Source organism: Galeopterus variegatus, unplaced genomic scaffold, assembly GCF_000696425.1.
Source record: "Galeopterus variegatus unplaced genomic scaffold, G_variegatus-3.0.2 Scaffold1400, whole genome shotgun sequence".
Lineage (NCBI taxonomy): Eukaryota > Metazoa > Chordata > Mammalia > Dermoptera > Cynocephalidae > Galeopterus > Galeopterus variegatus.
This window is the reverse complement of record NW_007727511.1, coordinates 96,974-111,134: the sequence shown is the minus strand read 5'-3', so window position 1 is coordinate 111,134 and position 14,161 is coordinate 96,974. Positions and strand designations below refer to the sequence as shown.

Below are 14,161 nucleotides of genomic sequence, written 5' to 3'. Positions count from 1 at the left end.
TACCATTGCCAAGTCAATCCTTCATTAAACCAGTGCCTCCTTGCCACTCCCCAACCCCATAAAAATTCCCAAAAGGGTCTCAGTTCTCACCAAAATATGGTCAGCTCCTCAGGCTGGCAAAGTCCTGTTGAAGCTGCTTTTTCTTCTAACTGCCACATCTTAATTCAGGTCCTCATTTTCACCTTTGAAGTTGATACCTTACTTGCTAGCAAAATCTAGGTTTTTTCTTTTCTAATACATCCCACACATGGATATCATTAATTTTCTTAATGCCACCTCTATTCATATTAATTCCTATTCAGAAACTGTCCATGAGTATCCATAGGAATGATTTTAAAATTATATCTAAAAATGAATGCCAGCACCTAGGGTGGGGGATCAGTGAGAGAGAGTTGGTGTTTGAGCCCCAGGTTCCCCAGATGTTTGAAAATCTTTGGCCACAAAATTAATTCCTAGCCTCTTAGCCTGATTGATATTCAGAGTCTGGATCCTTTGCTTTAGTTAAATTGGATCACTTCTGCTTTTCTTTTTGTTTGCCCTGCATCCGTTTCAGTCTGTTTTAATCCCAGCTAGGTCCTCTTCTTCCATCTGCGTTTTAAATATCGGCATTGTCTTAAGCTGCATCCTGAGTTGTCTTGCTGTTTATATGTTCTTCCTAGAAAATCCCATCCATTCCCTTGGCAACCACTAATCTCCATCACTCCTGTGCCATACTATTATATTTTTAGCTGCCTGCTGGACATCTTGAAACTGAATTCATTATCTTTTTTATTGACCAAGTTAACTTGGTAAAGACTTTTGTGTTTGTAACTTCTTGTTGCTTGGGATGGGAGAAGGAGTTAATTCAAATTTTGTTAAACATCTTATGTGAGAAGCAAGAGTTTTTGTCTGACTTATTCATTTATTCTCCAGGTACTGAGTACTTTCTTTTCTTTCCTCCCCTGCCCTCCCTCCCTTCCCTTCCCTTCCTTCTCCCTCCCCTCTCCCTCCCTCCCTCTCACTTATTTCTTGTTATGATCAGCCAGTTGCTACAGCTGGAAATGACAAGGGCATCTTCAACTCTTCCTTATCTCATGATCCAAAATCGAAATTTTTAGCAAGAGTAATTAATTCCACTTCTGAGTCTCTCTTAAATCTTTTTTTGTGTGTGTTTCTATTGCTGATATTCTCTCTTAGGCAAGAGATGGGTAGTGCAATAATCTTTTCATTGTTCTCTCCACTTCAATTTTTCTTCTAATCTAGCTGTATTTCTACAAAAGTGATCTTTTTTGTTTTTTAAAGATGACCGGTAAGGAGATCTTCACCCTTGACTTGGTGTTGTCAGCACCACACTCACCCAGTGAACTAACCGGCCATCCCTATATGGAATCCGAACCCATGGCCTTGGTGTTATCAGCACCACACTCTCCCGAGTGAGCTACAGGCCAGCCCCAAAAATCATCTTAAAACACAGATTTGATTATGTTACTTACCTGACTGAAAACCTTCAGTGGCTTCCAGTAATGTACATGTTAGAGGCCAGAAGCCAAAGTGTTGTATATCAAAGCAGACCATTTTGACCTGCTCCAAAATTTTTTAAAAATTAACTTCTTACTGTCCATTTAATATGCAAAATAGATATATCCAACCTAATCTTAGTTAAAACTTAGAGATGGGTATGTATTTTAAAAGCCAAAAGTTAAATGGTTTTTGTTTCATCAAAATGATGACACGGAGATAAAAAAGGAAATGTCAATACAGTGTATCAGAATGGTTACGGGGGGCTGACTGGTTAGCTCAGTTGGTTAGAGAGCACTGTGATAAAATTCATATCTGTTTAATTCAAGGCCCTCCCATGGTCTTTAATATCTGAGCCCATTTTCCAAACAAAACCATAAGAGTAATATCAATTGATAAAATCTACTTTTATCTATTTTATTAATATAATCTTAAGTTAATATTTATGATATTATTTATATAGTCAATGCAATGGTCAGTCTGTTTGAATGAGCCCATTGTTTTGAACTGGAAAATACATGATAGTTGAAGATATGTCAGATTTAGCAAATAATTTCTTTGCATATTTATCAGAAGTTCTCTTGATCAACTTACTACTAACCAATTCTGTCCATTTATCAATGCTGTAAAATATATAGATACCCACAGACTTTAGAATGCATATGGCTATTAGGCTACTCTCTCATGCACCCACGTAACTGTTCTCACTGGTTGAGTTATACCTTACCGGGATCAGTTGTCTTTCCAATTCTGTTTATACCAATTTTATTTATATAGTAATTATTATAATTTAATTAAATATTATATTAATTAATAAAATATGAGTATGAAATAAAAGCTGTCTCTGTAAAAACTTAAATCGAAAACTTTGGAAAACTCAGTAAAGGTGAATTGTTGAAAACAAATTCTATAGAATTAGGTGTAGGCATGACAAGTACAGAAAGATTGGGGGAAATTAGAAAATATAGAAGGATTCTGCAGTCAGATGGTTCTACCTTAATAATATTAAAACTAGAAAGTATAGGTGATGTATTATGTTGCAGTATGTCAGAAAGACTTGGGACTTCAGTCAGTGACCCCAATTAAAAAGGCAAACAAAACGCTTTGACGTTATAGCAGATAATTAATAAAAGTAAATGTAAATTTATGGTTTTAAATTAAACCAAATAGTTTAAGGCATACATCATTTTCTTATGATTCCTTTCTTTAACCAATTTTCAGCTACTAGTCTGGATCATTTCAAATAATAGGACCTTTACTGTATTATCGTTAGTATTGTTTTTAATATTTTGTTTGGTTTTGGAAAAAAAAATCTTGGTTCAAGGCTGATAAAATTGATACAAATTTGTTTCAGGGTGGATTTTTTTGTTGTTGTTGTTTTTTGTTTTTAACTGCCTATCTTTCATTCTCAAGGTATTCTTCAGTTAAACATAGATAACAAGAGAAACTTTTATCTGAGATCATCCCCAAAAAAATGAAAAGAAAAAAGACAACCTGGAAACACAAGTCTATGTATTGGCAGTTTTCTGTCTGTACACTATAAAACATTTCTGTTATTTTTATTATATTTGAAACGGTTAAAAACACATCTAGGGCCGAGCCCATGGCGCACTCGGGAGAGTGCGGCGCTGGGAGCGCAGGAGCGCTCCCGCCACGGGTTCAGATCCTATATAGGGATGACCGGTGTGCTCACAGCACTCACTGGCTGAGCGGTGTGGCTGGTCTCAAAATGGACAAAAAAAAAAAACCCCCAAAAAACACATCTAAAAGTGAAATTTTCATCTGTAGTTTGTAACATTGGAGGGACCACAGAGATCTTCAAAGCTCATTTGGAAAAGTCATTGGGAAGTGTTCTCTGCCTTTTTTTCAGGTTTTATCTCCTTCCATTGTCTCCCATATACCATAAAGTCTAGACTTAGAAAGTTATTTCTAGTTCTTATAAAGTGTCACATACCATCATGCCTTTATTCACATTGTTTTTCCTTCTAAAATATGAATTATTAGCTTCAGGTCCACATAGTGTACTCTAGAGAGCCTAGAGCTTCAGGATGCATGAACCTCCCAAAATTATATTAAAATATGTGTTTGTGCATTTATCTAAACATCATGAAATAAGCAATATGTCGTCTCTAGGCAGTTCACACGTTTATGTTGGTTAAACTCCCTCTTCTTCACATTGCAAAATCTTTCATAATATCCTCCTAATCCAGCTTCTTCTTTTAACAATCTGCATGTTATCAGGATAGAACAGAAAGAATGTATATACAAATGTGACTTTTCTTCTAATGTAACGGTACTAGTCTTCAGCAGTTTCAAATAACCTGACAGTGATCAATTATTTATCAGTGTTTAAAAACACCATTCAGGGTCAGGATGCTTGGTGCCAAAGGGTTATGGCCTGTGGTGTTCTTCCCAACTTTCAGTATGCCCCACATAGCAAATATGTATAGTGAAGTAAAAGTGAAGGTAAGATTTTCAGCACTGTTTCTCAGTGACAAAATATGCAACAAAAAGAAAAATTGAGAATGGTATCAAAATGTTACCAAATGATAGTAAAAGCATGATCTAGAGGAATTAAAGGAAGAGCAATGTAGGCTAAGAAAGGTTTGAAATATCTGTTGACCTCTGCCTTTTAAATTGGACTTCAGTTCTTGCTCATCTCAATTACATTTGAGTATCTCACTTTTTAAGCCTCTCTAGCAGTTCTCTAATTACTTCATGAATGAAAGTTCCTTGAGGACGGTTATACAGGTTATTGATTGATTAAATAATTAACCACTATCATAATTCTTCGAATATAGGGACAACCTTTAACTCCTCTAATTTTTATCACAGTCCTTTGAAATAAGTATGGGAAGTATTATTATCTTTAACTTGCAGACCATGATGCTCAGCTTAAATGACTTGCCTGAAAATATGAATAATACTACATCATAAGTGAAAACAATTTTCTACTATAAGGAACAGTCTGAAGTGAAATATGTTCATTTGGTTCATGTCAAGTTATACTGTCGAGTTGGCAATTTCCAAAATGATTTTCAATCTTATTTTTACTGTCACATCATTTACATATGAAACACATCCCCATCAACAACATGCTTCATGATCTCATTATATACAATAATTTTAACCTAGGTAAGGGAAAGGAGAAGGCTAATGCATTCTGAGAAAGTATTACCATATAGATTTTGAAACTTTTAAATTAAAAATCACTGCCTTAAACCTTACCAGTTTGGCTGTTTTTCACCAGTCTCAAATCACCTCAGTTCTTTTACTTTTACTTGCAAGGAAATTACTTTGATTTTTCTCACTTATTCCTGGAGTCAAATTTGGTGGATTTCCCCACACTCATTTCACTGGTTATATCACTACCATTTGTTAAATTATCTTTTGCTTAGCAGGAGATAGTAGTGTATTAAGGCTGTCCTTAGCCTTAATTCTTCTCAGTATTTTGAATTCTGTATTCTAAATTGTAGGCTGTCCTTACTTCAGCTATAGATATACACATACACAGAGATGACAGCAAGGCTTTGAGTTCAGACATACCTCAATTCTAAACTTATGTCTGCCATTTACTAGTTGTAGGACCCTGGGTATGTTATTTACATCTTCCAATAATGTATATAAAGTATCTATGTGGTAATGGCTCAAAAGCAGCCTCAATGCCAGTCTTAGAGGACTTGCTATTGTGTGTATCTCCTGTTCTGGAGCCTGGAACTGCAGTGTCTTGGTATCTTATGACTCCTTTGAGATTGCAAGCCCTTGATGGCAAAACAAACAAACAAGAAACTTGAGAACTTCCATTTAAAATATTTGCCTAAATGTTTGTGGAATGACTATCAGCAGGTACTGTGCTAGGTTCTATGGATTCCACAAGGGTGAAGATGGATTTTACCCTCAAGAAGCATCTTCTCGAGGGCACTATAGACAATTAGCAGGGAATTAAATTGCAGTGAGCCATGTGATATGTCAGGAACCTACCCAGGCCTTTGGGGTGGTGGGGGGAGGAGGAAACATCAGTACTCAGAGAAGGCTTGACTTGAGTGGTGTATTAGTCCATTTTTGTTGCTTATAACAAAGTACATTGAACCAGGTGACTTATAAAGAAAATGAAACTTATTGCTTACTGTTTCTGAGGCTGAGAAGTCCAAATTCCGTCTGGTGGTGGCGACAGTGACCCAGTGCTCTCACATTGCAAGATGGTGAAAGCAGAGAGAGCAGAGAGAGAAAAACAGACTCACTTCTTTTTTTAAAGCCCTCAGAACCACTCCCCTGATCACCATATTTAATCCATTCACTACTGCACGGTCCTACAATCCAATCACCTCTTCAAGGCTCCACCTTTAATTACCATAATTCCCACCCTCTTAACAATCACAGTGGGGGCTAAGTTTCTAATACATAAAACTTGGGAGACAATTCAAGCTTCAGTGAGTTTTGGGGAGACATAATTCAATCCACCATAAGTGGTTATTAGGTTATGTCACTGATGTATTATGGTCCTGTATTAAATTAAGATTTTCTAAAGGTATTCAGTAATGAGAGCACAGGATGAAAAGAAATTAGCAGCCATTTACTTAGTTAGCTAATGTTTATTGATGTTATGTTTGACACAGTACCAGGCTCTGGGGACACCAAAACATATAAAAACTAGTTCCTATTCTCCAGGGCTCATGGGCTGTATCTGAGGAGGCCCACACCTTTAAACATGTGGTTACAAAACAAGACAATCTGTCCTTTGTACTGGCAGTGTGTGTGAAGTGCATAAAACCCACATGTATTTGTGTAGCCTCATGATTTCATTTTGGGCCTTTCAATCTTGCCTAGTCTTAGTCTTATCCGCAGTAGCACACGTGCTTTGGAGAGGACTGGTGGAGGTAATCAAGGATGAAGGAATATGACTGGCTTGGCACAGGAGTGAGAGTTTTGATTAGGACTCTAGAATTTAAATGTGTTCTAATAATCCTGATTTATACACATTTATCCTATTTGTATATATACGTACTTTGTTTATACTCATTCTCCTGCATGTGCGACTCTTCTGATTCTCTTCTGATATTCTTGCTGACTATTTAAAAATATATACATGTGACACTGTTTGCTATTAGAGTATCATGGTGTTTCCTAGCACTATGTATATAGATATATGTTTTTCACTTTATTCCACAAAGCTTTGAGACAGCCCACAGTGTTGAAATGTAAACATCAATAACAAAGTGGTATATGGGAACGTTAAGATGAATAAAGGCTGATAAGTTGTTGGTAAGGAGTTTTCAGATAAGTATTATGGTATTTCAGTTAAGATTAGAATAAAATTTAAATTAAAAAGTAGCTTATAACAGATGCCTGTTTGTGCCAGCATTCTATATCAGGCATTGAAGGAACTTAGAAATTTGCCCACTGTGACCTTTATGGGTCTAGTTTTGTGCTTATCCTCAAAGTAGCAGTAATGACAATTTTTTGAGTACTTACTATGCACCAAGCTGTGTTTAAAGTACTTTTAATCACCAGAATACACATATGATGTAGGTATTATTTTACACCTGAAGAAATAGAGGCTTAGAGAAGTTAAACAACTTCTTACAGTCACATGACTGACCAAACACTATTAGCCAGTTGCCAGATAACAGTAAGAATTCAACCTAGGCAGACTGGCTCCTAAACCTATGCTGTCTTCTTAACTCCCCCAGATGTATGTTTAAATATGAATAAAGTAGAAATGTTTATGTAAAAAGGGTGTTTGTACTTTATTTTTCAAAGAGGTTATCTACAGATACCAATGAAAATGACATGAAGTCAAATGAAGAGCCACTCCTAAGAAAGAGTTCTCGCCGATTTGTCATCTTTCCAATCCAGTACCCTGATATTTGGAAAATGTATAAACAGGCTCAGGCATCCTTCTGGACAGCAGAAGAGGTATGTGGCATCACCTTCATCAACATTCGTGTCCTATAGTGCAATGTTCATTTCTTGTGTTACAGGATATTGAAAAATTTTAACTTATGAAGTACATTGAATAACATCAGTTGCGTAAGATAAGGCTTGGAAATATACTAAATACAGCGTTCACCAATGTTTTAGTTTAGACTACTGCCTAAACACAAGTTTCTTGTTGCAAAGATGGCATCCCATTCTGGAACATTTTTACTTCCAATATATTTTACAACATTTTCTATTTTTAAACAGACTTTCGGTTTGCTGTGTCCAAATAAGACTAGCCTTTACTTATGATTTTCACCTATAGTCAAAAAATGAAAGAGTGAAGGCCTTAGGGACCCTTCCCTAAATCGAGAGGCTTATCTGATTTTGTAGAAGGAGCTGTCACATGAAGAGTTTGACTGTCTAGGCAGTGCACTCATTCCTGAGTCAGCCAGTGTGAATGCACACTGCTCCTCCCAATCTGGCCCTGCCCTCAGCCACATCAGACCTGGCACAGCTGCCCCTAGTGTACAGGACAACTACGGAATGCTTTCTGTTAGTGCAACATTTTCCACCTAGGATATGAGTTATATTAGTCCATGTCTGTTGCTTATAACAAAATAACATGGAACTGAGTAATTTGTAAAGAAAATGAAATTTATTGCTTACAGTTTCAGAGGCTAGGAAATCCAAGTCCAGGGAATACATCTGGTGAGGGGCGTGGTGGTGGTGACAGTGACGGCAGGTGCCACATTGTGAAAATGGTGGAGCAGAAAGAGCAGAGAGAGAGAGAGAGACAGGCTCTCCTCTCTTCTTTGGAAGCCCTCAGAACCATGCCCCTGACCACCATTTTTAATCCATTCACTACGGCATCATCCTACAATCTAATCACCTCTTCAAGGCTCCACGTTTCAATTACCATGATAGGACTTCTCACCCTCTTAACAGTCACAGTGGGGGCTAAGTTTCTAATACATAAAACTTGGGGGACACAATTCAAGTTTTGGGTAGTTTTGGGGGGACATAATTCAATCCACTACAGAGTTGAATACAGCAAGTTGGAAAATATTTGCTGGTCTGGTAAGGACAGTTGGTCATGTAGGTGACTGCTTTGTAGTCTAACTGAACAAACAAATAGTTATTGTCTTCATCTTTAAATATGATAGAGCTTACCTGCATGGCACTCTTGCTCTGTGTGTGAGTGTGTATGTATATAGTAGTCCCCCTTATCTGTGGGATTTCAAGAACCCCAGTAGATGCCTGAAACTGTAGATAGTACCAATCTCTGCATATACTATGTTTTTTTCCTATACATACAGACCTATGATAAAGTTTAATTTATAAATTAGGCCCAGTAAGAAATTAACAACAATAACTAATAAAATAAAACAATTACAGCAATATGCCAGCATCACTACTCTCGCTCTTTAGGGCCATTGTTAAGTAAAATAAGGGTTGCTTAAACACAAGCACTGTGATACAGGGACAGTGGATCTCATCTCTGAGATGGCTACTAAGTGACTAATGGGCAGGTCGTATATACAGTGTGGATATGCTGGACAAAGGGATGATTCATGTGCTGGGTGGGATGGAGTGGGATGGCATGAGATTTCATCACACTGCTCAGCACAACGTACAATTTAAAACTTATGAATTGTTTATTTCTGGAATTTTCCATTTAGTATTTTTGGACTGTGGTTGGCTGTAGGTAACAAACTGTGGAAAGCAAAACTGCAGATAAGGAGGGACTACTTACTGTATTTATCTCCATCTCTATAGATAGGTGTATCTATTTGGATATATCTTTCTATTTTTCAAGAACTTGATTCTATACATGTAAAACACATGCTGTTAAGAATGAAGGCTCTGGGGTCAGGCTGCCTAGGTACAAATCCTGTCTCTACCACTTACTAGCTTGGAACTGGGGAAAGTTGCTATGAGGAGTTATAAACTCATATAAAAATTTTAATATGTATAACTCCTCTTAGGTAATTTAGGCTAAATAGTACCTGGCTCATTGGATTGTTATGAGGATTTAGGATATGTTTAGAATGGTATTAGCACTTAGTAAGCACTAAATAAATGTAAATTATTATTTAACACACAGAATGGGGAAAATTTAACCTAGAAATTAGAAGGCACCAATGTTTGAAGCTTCTGTTACATGAATTTTACCCACTTACCCATCTTTGTCATATTGTATTGTTATGTTGTCAACATCTTTGTTATGTTGTAGTTTATGTATAAAGCAAAAAACCAAACCAAAACAAACACCCAGTATTTTCATACTGGGTCGTTATGCTTGGTACACCTGACTGTCCCTAACTGTTTGTGGTTTTCAGAAAGTTTTTTGTTAGATATGGTTCAGCGAACAAGTGGAGTACACAGGTGCCTTTTCATTCATCATATTAAAAAGGTACTGTGATATTTAGGTTTCTTGAAATTCATTTGGAAATTGCTTGCATCTTTTAGCAAATGTCCTACTGTGTTCTAAATAAATAAATAAATGTTCTGTGACTAAGAAACACTTATTTTAAAAATCTAAAATATACAGGTTGGTACATATTTTGTAGGCAGCTTACTGGAACATTCAAATACTTTTTTTTTTTTTTTTTTTAAAGATTACCAGTAAGGGGATCTTAACCCTTGGCTTGGTGTTGTCAGCACCATGCTCAGCCAGTGAGCTAACCGGCCATCCCTATATAGGATCTGAACCCCTGGCCTTGGTGTTATCAGCACCGCACTCTCCTGAGTGACCCATGGTCCAGCCCCTCAAATACATATTTTGAAGGGAAGCCAAACACATTTTAAGGTCCACATATTTTTCATTTAAACAGATTATGTAAGTTACCATTTAATCAACGTTAGACTTCATTGTTTTATCAGTGATTGAGCTTAATTCCTAAATGTGGCTGATCAATAGAAATCAGCTAATTTGGAATCAATATTTAGATGGTAAAATTGAGAATTTGCTCAAGTGAGATAAAGCTGGTCAGGAAGGTTAATATTTCTGGAAGGGAATATGACTAGTATAGTATAAGTAAAATTTATAAGACCTTATTTTTTTAAAGAAAATGTAATTTTATTAATAGTTTTTACATTCTGGGATGTTGTTGCAGAGCAGTTGGGCAGGAGGGGGAGAGGGAAAAGGGGAAGGACATAGAATGGAAGGAGGAAGGAGGAGGGGTGGGATTGAGGCCTGTGGCACCACCTTCATTCCTACAGGGGAGACTAGGGAGCTTCCAGCATTGGTTTGGTCATTGCCGGGCTGGGTGCAGATGTCCGGGGGTGTGTGGCAAAAGCTCTCACCCCCCTGACCCCCCACCATCCCAGCTTGGGAACTCAGGGCCCTTCTTGCAGTGGCTTGGTGGTCATCACTGGGCTGGTTGCTCGTGTTGGGGGGGATGTGGCTGAGGCCCTCAGTCCCCCACCGCCCCAGCTTGGAAGAGCCCAGGGCACTTCCTGTGGTGGCTCGATGGTCACTGCTGGGCTGGCTGTGGGTGTCAGGGGTGGGAGGCGTGGCCGAGGCCTTCATCCCCCACCCTCAGGATTGGTTGCTGGTGTTGGGGGACATTGCTGAAGCCCCTGGCCCTCTGCACTTTCTGGCTTGGTAGCCCAGGGGACTTCTGGTCCTTCTAAGTGTTATAGGTGTCCTTTGGTGAAATGAGACCTTTACTAGTTAATATGAAACTTTGTCTCTGGTTGTGGGTACTTTGTTTTTTCTTTCATTTCTGTGTTGCATTATTTGCTGTTCCCACCATTTAAATTCTGTGCTGAAACTAATTTGTTATCCTTTGCTTACTTCTAAAATGGGGGAACTTCCTGTGGGGACCAGCACTTGAGCCCTGTGATCGAGCTAAATTGCTGCTTTGCTGCTGATTCCCTAGGGAAGGCTTTTTGTGCGGTTCAGGTTTTAACAGTTGACTTTATAGGTACTTCCAGCTCTTGAGAGATCCAGTGCACCTGGGTTGTGTAGAAACTCTGCTCTGGGCCTGAGTCTTTTCATCAAACCGCACCCCATGCAATTCTATATTCCTGACCAGTTTCCTCTGAGTGGTCCTATGCTGATTGGGGTGCAGATCAGCTGTCCTCACTGTGTCCCAGTGTTCTCCCGGTGGGCCTGACTCCCCCACCACCAGTGCTGCAAACATTTCCCATGGGACAGGCTGTGTTTCAGTCCCTTGCGATGACTCACTCTGGGTGGCTCCTTTTTTTTCAGTTGTTCTGGCTCCTCACTCCTATGTAGGTCCACAGGAACCCTATTAGTGGTCTTGCTGTCTGGGGGGCCACCAAAGCTCTCTTCACCCCTGCCGCCTCCAAGCAGCTTCATCCAAAGGGCACAGCTATGGCTTTTGCCAGCTACTGCTCTGTGTGCTCAGCAGTTCCAGCCTGGGCATGGCCAGGGCTCAAAACAGAGCAGTTTTTTCTTTCTCTCATCATGGCTACTCCCACCTTCATATACTCCATAGGTCTCTGCTCCTCTTCCCCTGAGCTCTAGTGGCCCCAGCTTGGCTGTTGTTGCTTTTTTATAGTTGTAAATTGGTTGATTTGTGGGAGAGAGTGATGCTGGGGACCGTCTATTCTGTCATTTTTTTTTTTTTTGTCTTTTTGTCTCTTTTTTCATGACCAGCAACGGATCGCAACCCTCAGTGTCACGCCCGTACCGGACCGGGACCGGCAACGGGATCGCAACCCTCGGTGTTGCCCCCGCTCCTCGCTCAGCCAGTGAGCGGCCGGTCTGTATGTGGGATCCGAACCCTTGGCGGGAGTGCCGCCGCGCTTCCCAAGCAGCGCACTGTAGCAGTGCACCACTGGGCCGCGGCCGGTCTGTATGTGGGATCCGAACCCTCGGCGGGAGTGCCGCCGCGCTTCCCAAGCAGCTCACTGTAGCAGTGCGCCACCGGGCCAGCCCTATTCTGTCATTTTGACTGGCAGCTTCTATAAGACCTTTTGACACTGAATGTTCAAAGAGATGAGTTAAATATATAAGAGCAAGCACATTATAATATTAACATTTAATATCAGAGGTGTAATACATATGAACTATGAAGATGTCTTTCAGTTAAGCCTTACTTGAGCCCTTAATAGAACAGAACTTTATTTTTAGTTTACATATTTTAAAAGATGAAGACAAATATTTCCTCTTCCCTGCCCCATTGTATCCCCAGCACTTAGGACAGTGTCTGGCATGTAATAAATACTCAGCATGTTACTGAACCAAATGGAGTTTGTTTGCCCATGCAGAATGGAAAGCCAAACACTGAAGCACAGATCTTTGCAGCAGAGAAAAAGGTTTATTTACAATGTGGCCAAGTGAGAAGATGGAGGATATATATGTATATATCTGAAATCCATCTTGTCCACAGTGGGAAAGGAGGTGGTGTATTTATGGGGAAGTGGTTAGGGGGGTGGTACAAGGCGTGGAGATCACGATTGGTTAAAAAGTTTGAGGGAGTTCCCCAGAGATCTGCACAGGTGTAAGCTGTCTGCATGCCTCTGCATGTTCAGAAAATGGTGGCATTAGCAGGATTTGAAATCCATAAGACATTCGCATAGGCTCAGTAGAGAGGTCTGCAGGCTCAACCAACCTAGCCTGGTTTGTGTTGGGCCAAGCTTACTTCAATGACACTGAAAAATACCTCAGGCACACAACTCATGACTTCTTCGCCCAGAGGCGTTTATCTTTAAAAAGGCAATAGAAACAGAATGAGAGGTTAATTATAGAATTTTACTGAAAGAACAAGCAGTTTAAGCAGGGAATAAAATTTATCTGAAAAGCCATGGTTTACAAGCAAACGAAGAATAAGTTAATGGGAAAATGGGTTTTAGTTTAAAGGATGGAACATTAATCCTTTAGAAAAGGTCAAAGAGCTTGGGGCTTTGTTAGAATAAATAAAAGGGCAAAAGACAAAGGACAATTATGTAGTTCAAATGTTTATGAAGTTACTGTGAAACATACTTAAGAGCTCTTTCTAAAACAAAATGATATCTACAAGCATTATGAACTAAATGTTTGTGTCCTTCCCAAAATTCATATGTTGAAGATGTAACCTTCAATGTGTTGAGTCTGGAGATGGGGTCTTGGAAGGTAATTAGGTCATGAGGGTGGAGTCTTCATAAATGGGATTAGTGCCCTTATAAGAAACGACATGAGAGAGGTGATCTCTCTCTCTACCATGTGAGGGTAGAGCAGAAGGCATCCATCTATAAAGCAGGAAAAGGGCCTTCACAAGAACCCAACCATGCTGGCACCCTGATCTTGGACTTCCAGCCTTCAGAACTGTGAGAAATAAATATTTGTTGTTTAAGCCACCCAATGGATGGTAATTTGTTATAGCAGCCAGAGCTAACTAAGAAAACAAGGTGAATTGAAAGACTATTTTTAATTTGTAGATTTTGTGAAATTCTAGAGTGCATCTCTCACTTAATCCAAGGACTAATTCTAATAAACATTTTCAAAAATATTTCTACTCCCAGATGAAGCCATACCTATAAACTACTTTAAAACTCAGGTTGTTACCTGTCTGACATTACTTCTGGATATAAAAGTATATTAGCTGGCAGTAAAGTGACAGCTATGGCTGGTTAACAGGTGCCTAATTATTTAATTTAATATATATATATATATTTTTTGTCTTTTTTCGTGTCCGGCAACGGATCGCAACCCTCAGTGTCGCGCCCGTACCGGACCGGCACGGGATCGCAACCCTCGGTGTTGCTCCTGCACCTCGCTCAGCCAGTGAGC

The 14,161-nt window shown here is 39.2% G+C and overlaps 1 protein-coding gene across 1 annotated transcript in view; it reads left to right on the top strand.

Moving 5' to 3' along the window:
• The window catches only part of RRM2B (ribonucleotide reductase M2 B (TP53 inducible)), a 44,806-nt gene that overhangs the window by 2,551 nt on the left and 28,094 nt on the right, over positions 1–14,161 (top strand). Inside the window, exons 2-3 of the mRNA XM_008576772.1 lie at positions 7,258–7,413; positions 9,653–9,804. Coding sequence (XP_008574994.1) covers positions 7,258–7,413; positions 9,653–9,804 — 308 coding nt within the window. The remainder of the gene's footprint in view (positions 1–7,257; positions 7,414–9,652; positions 9,805–14,161) is intronic.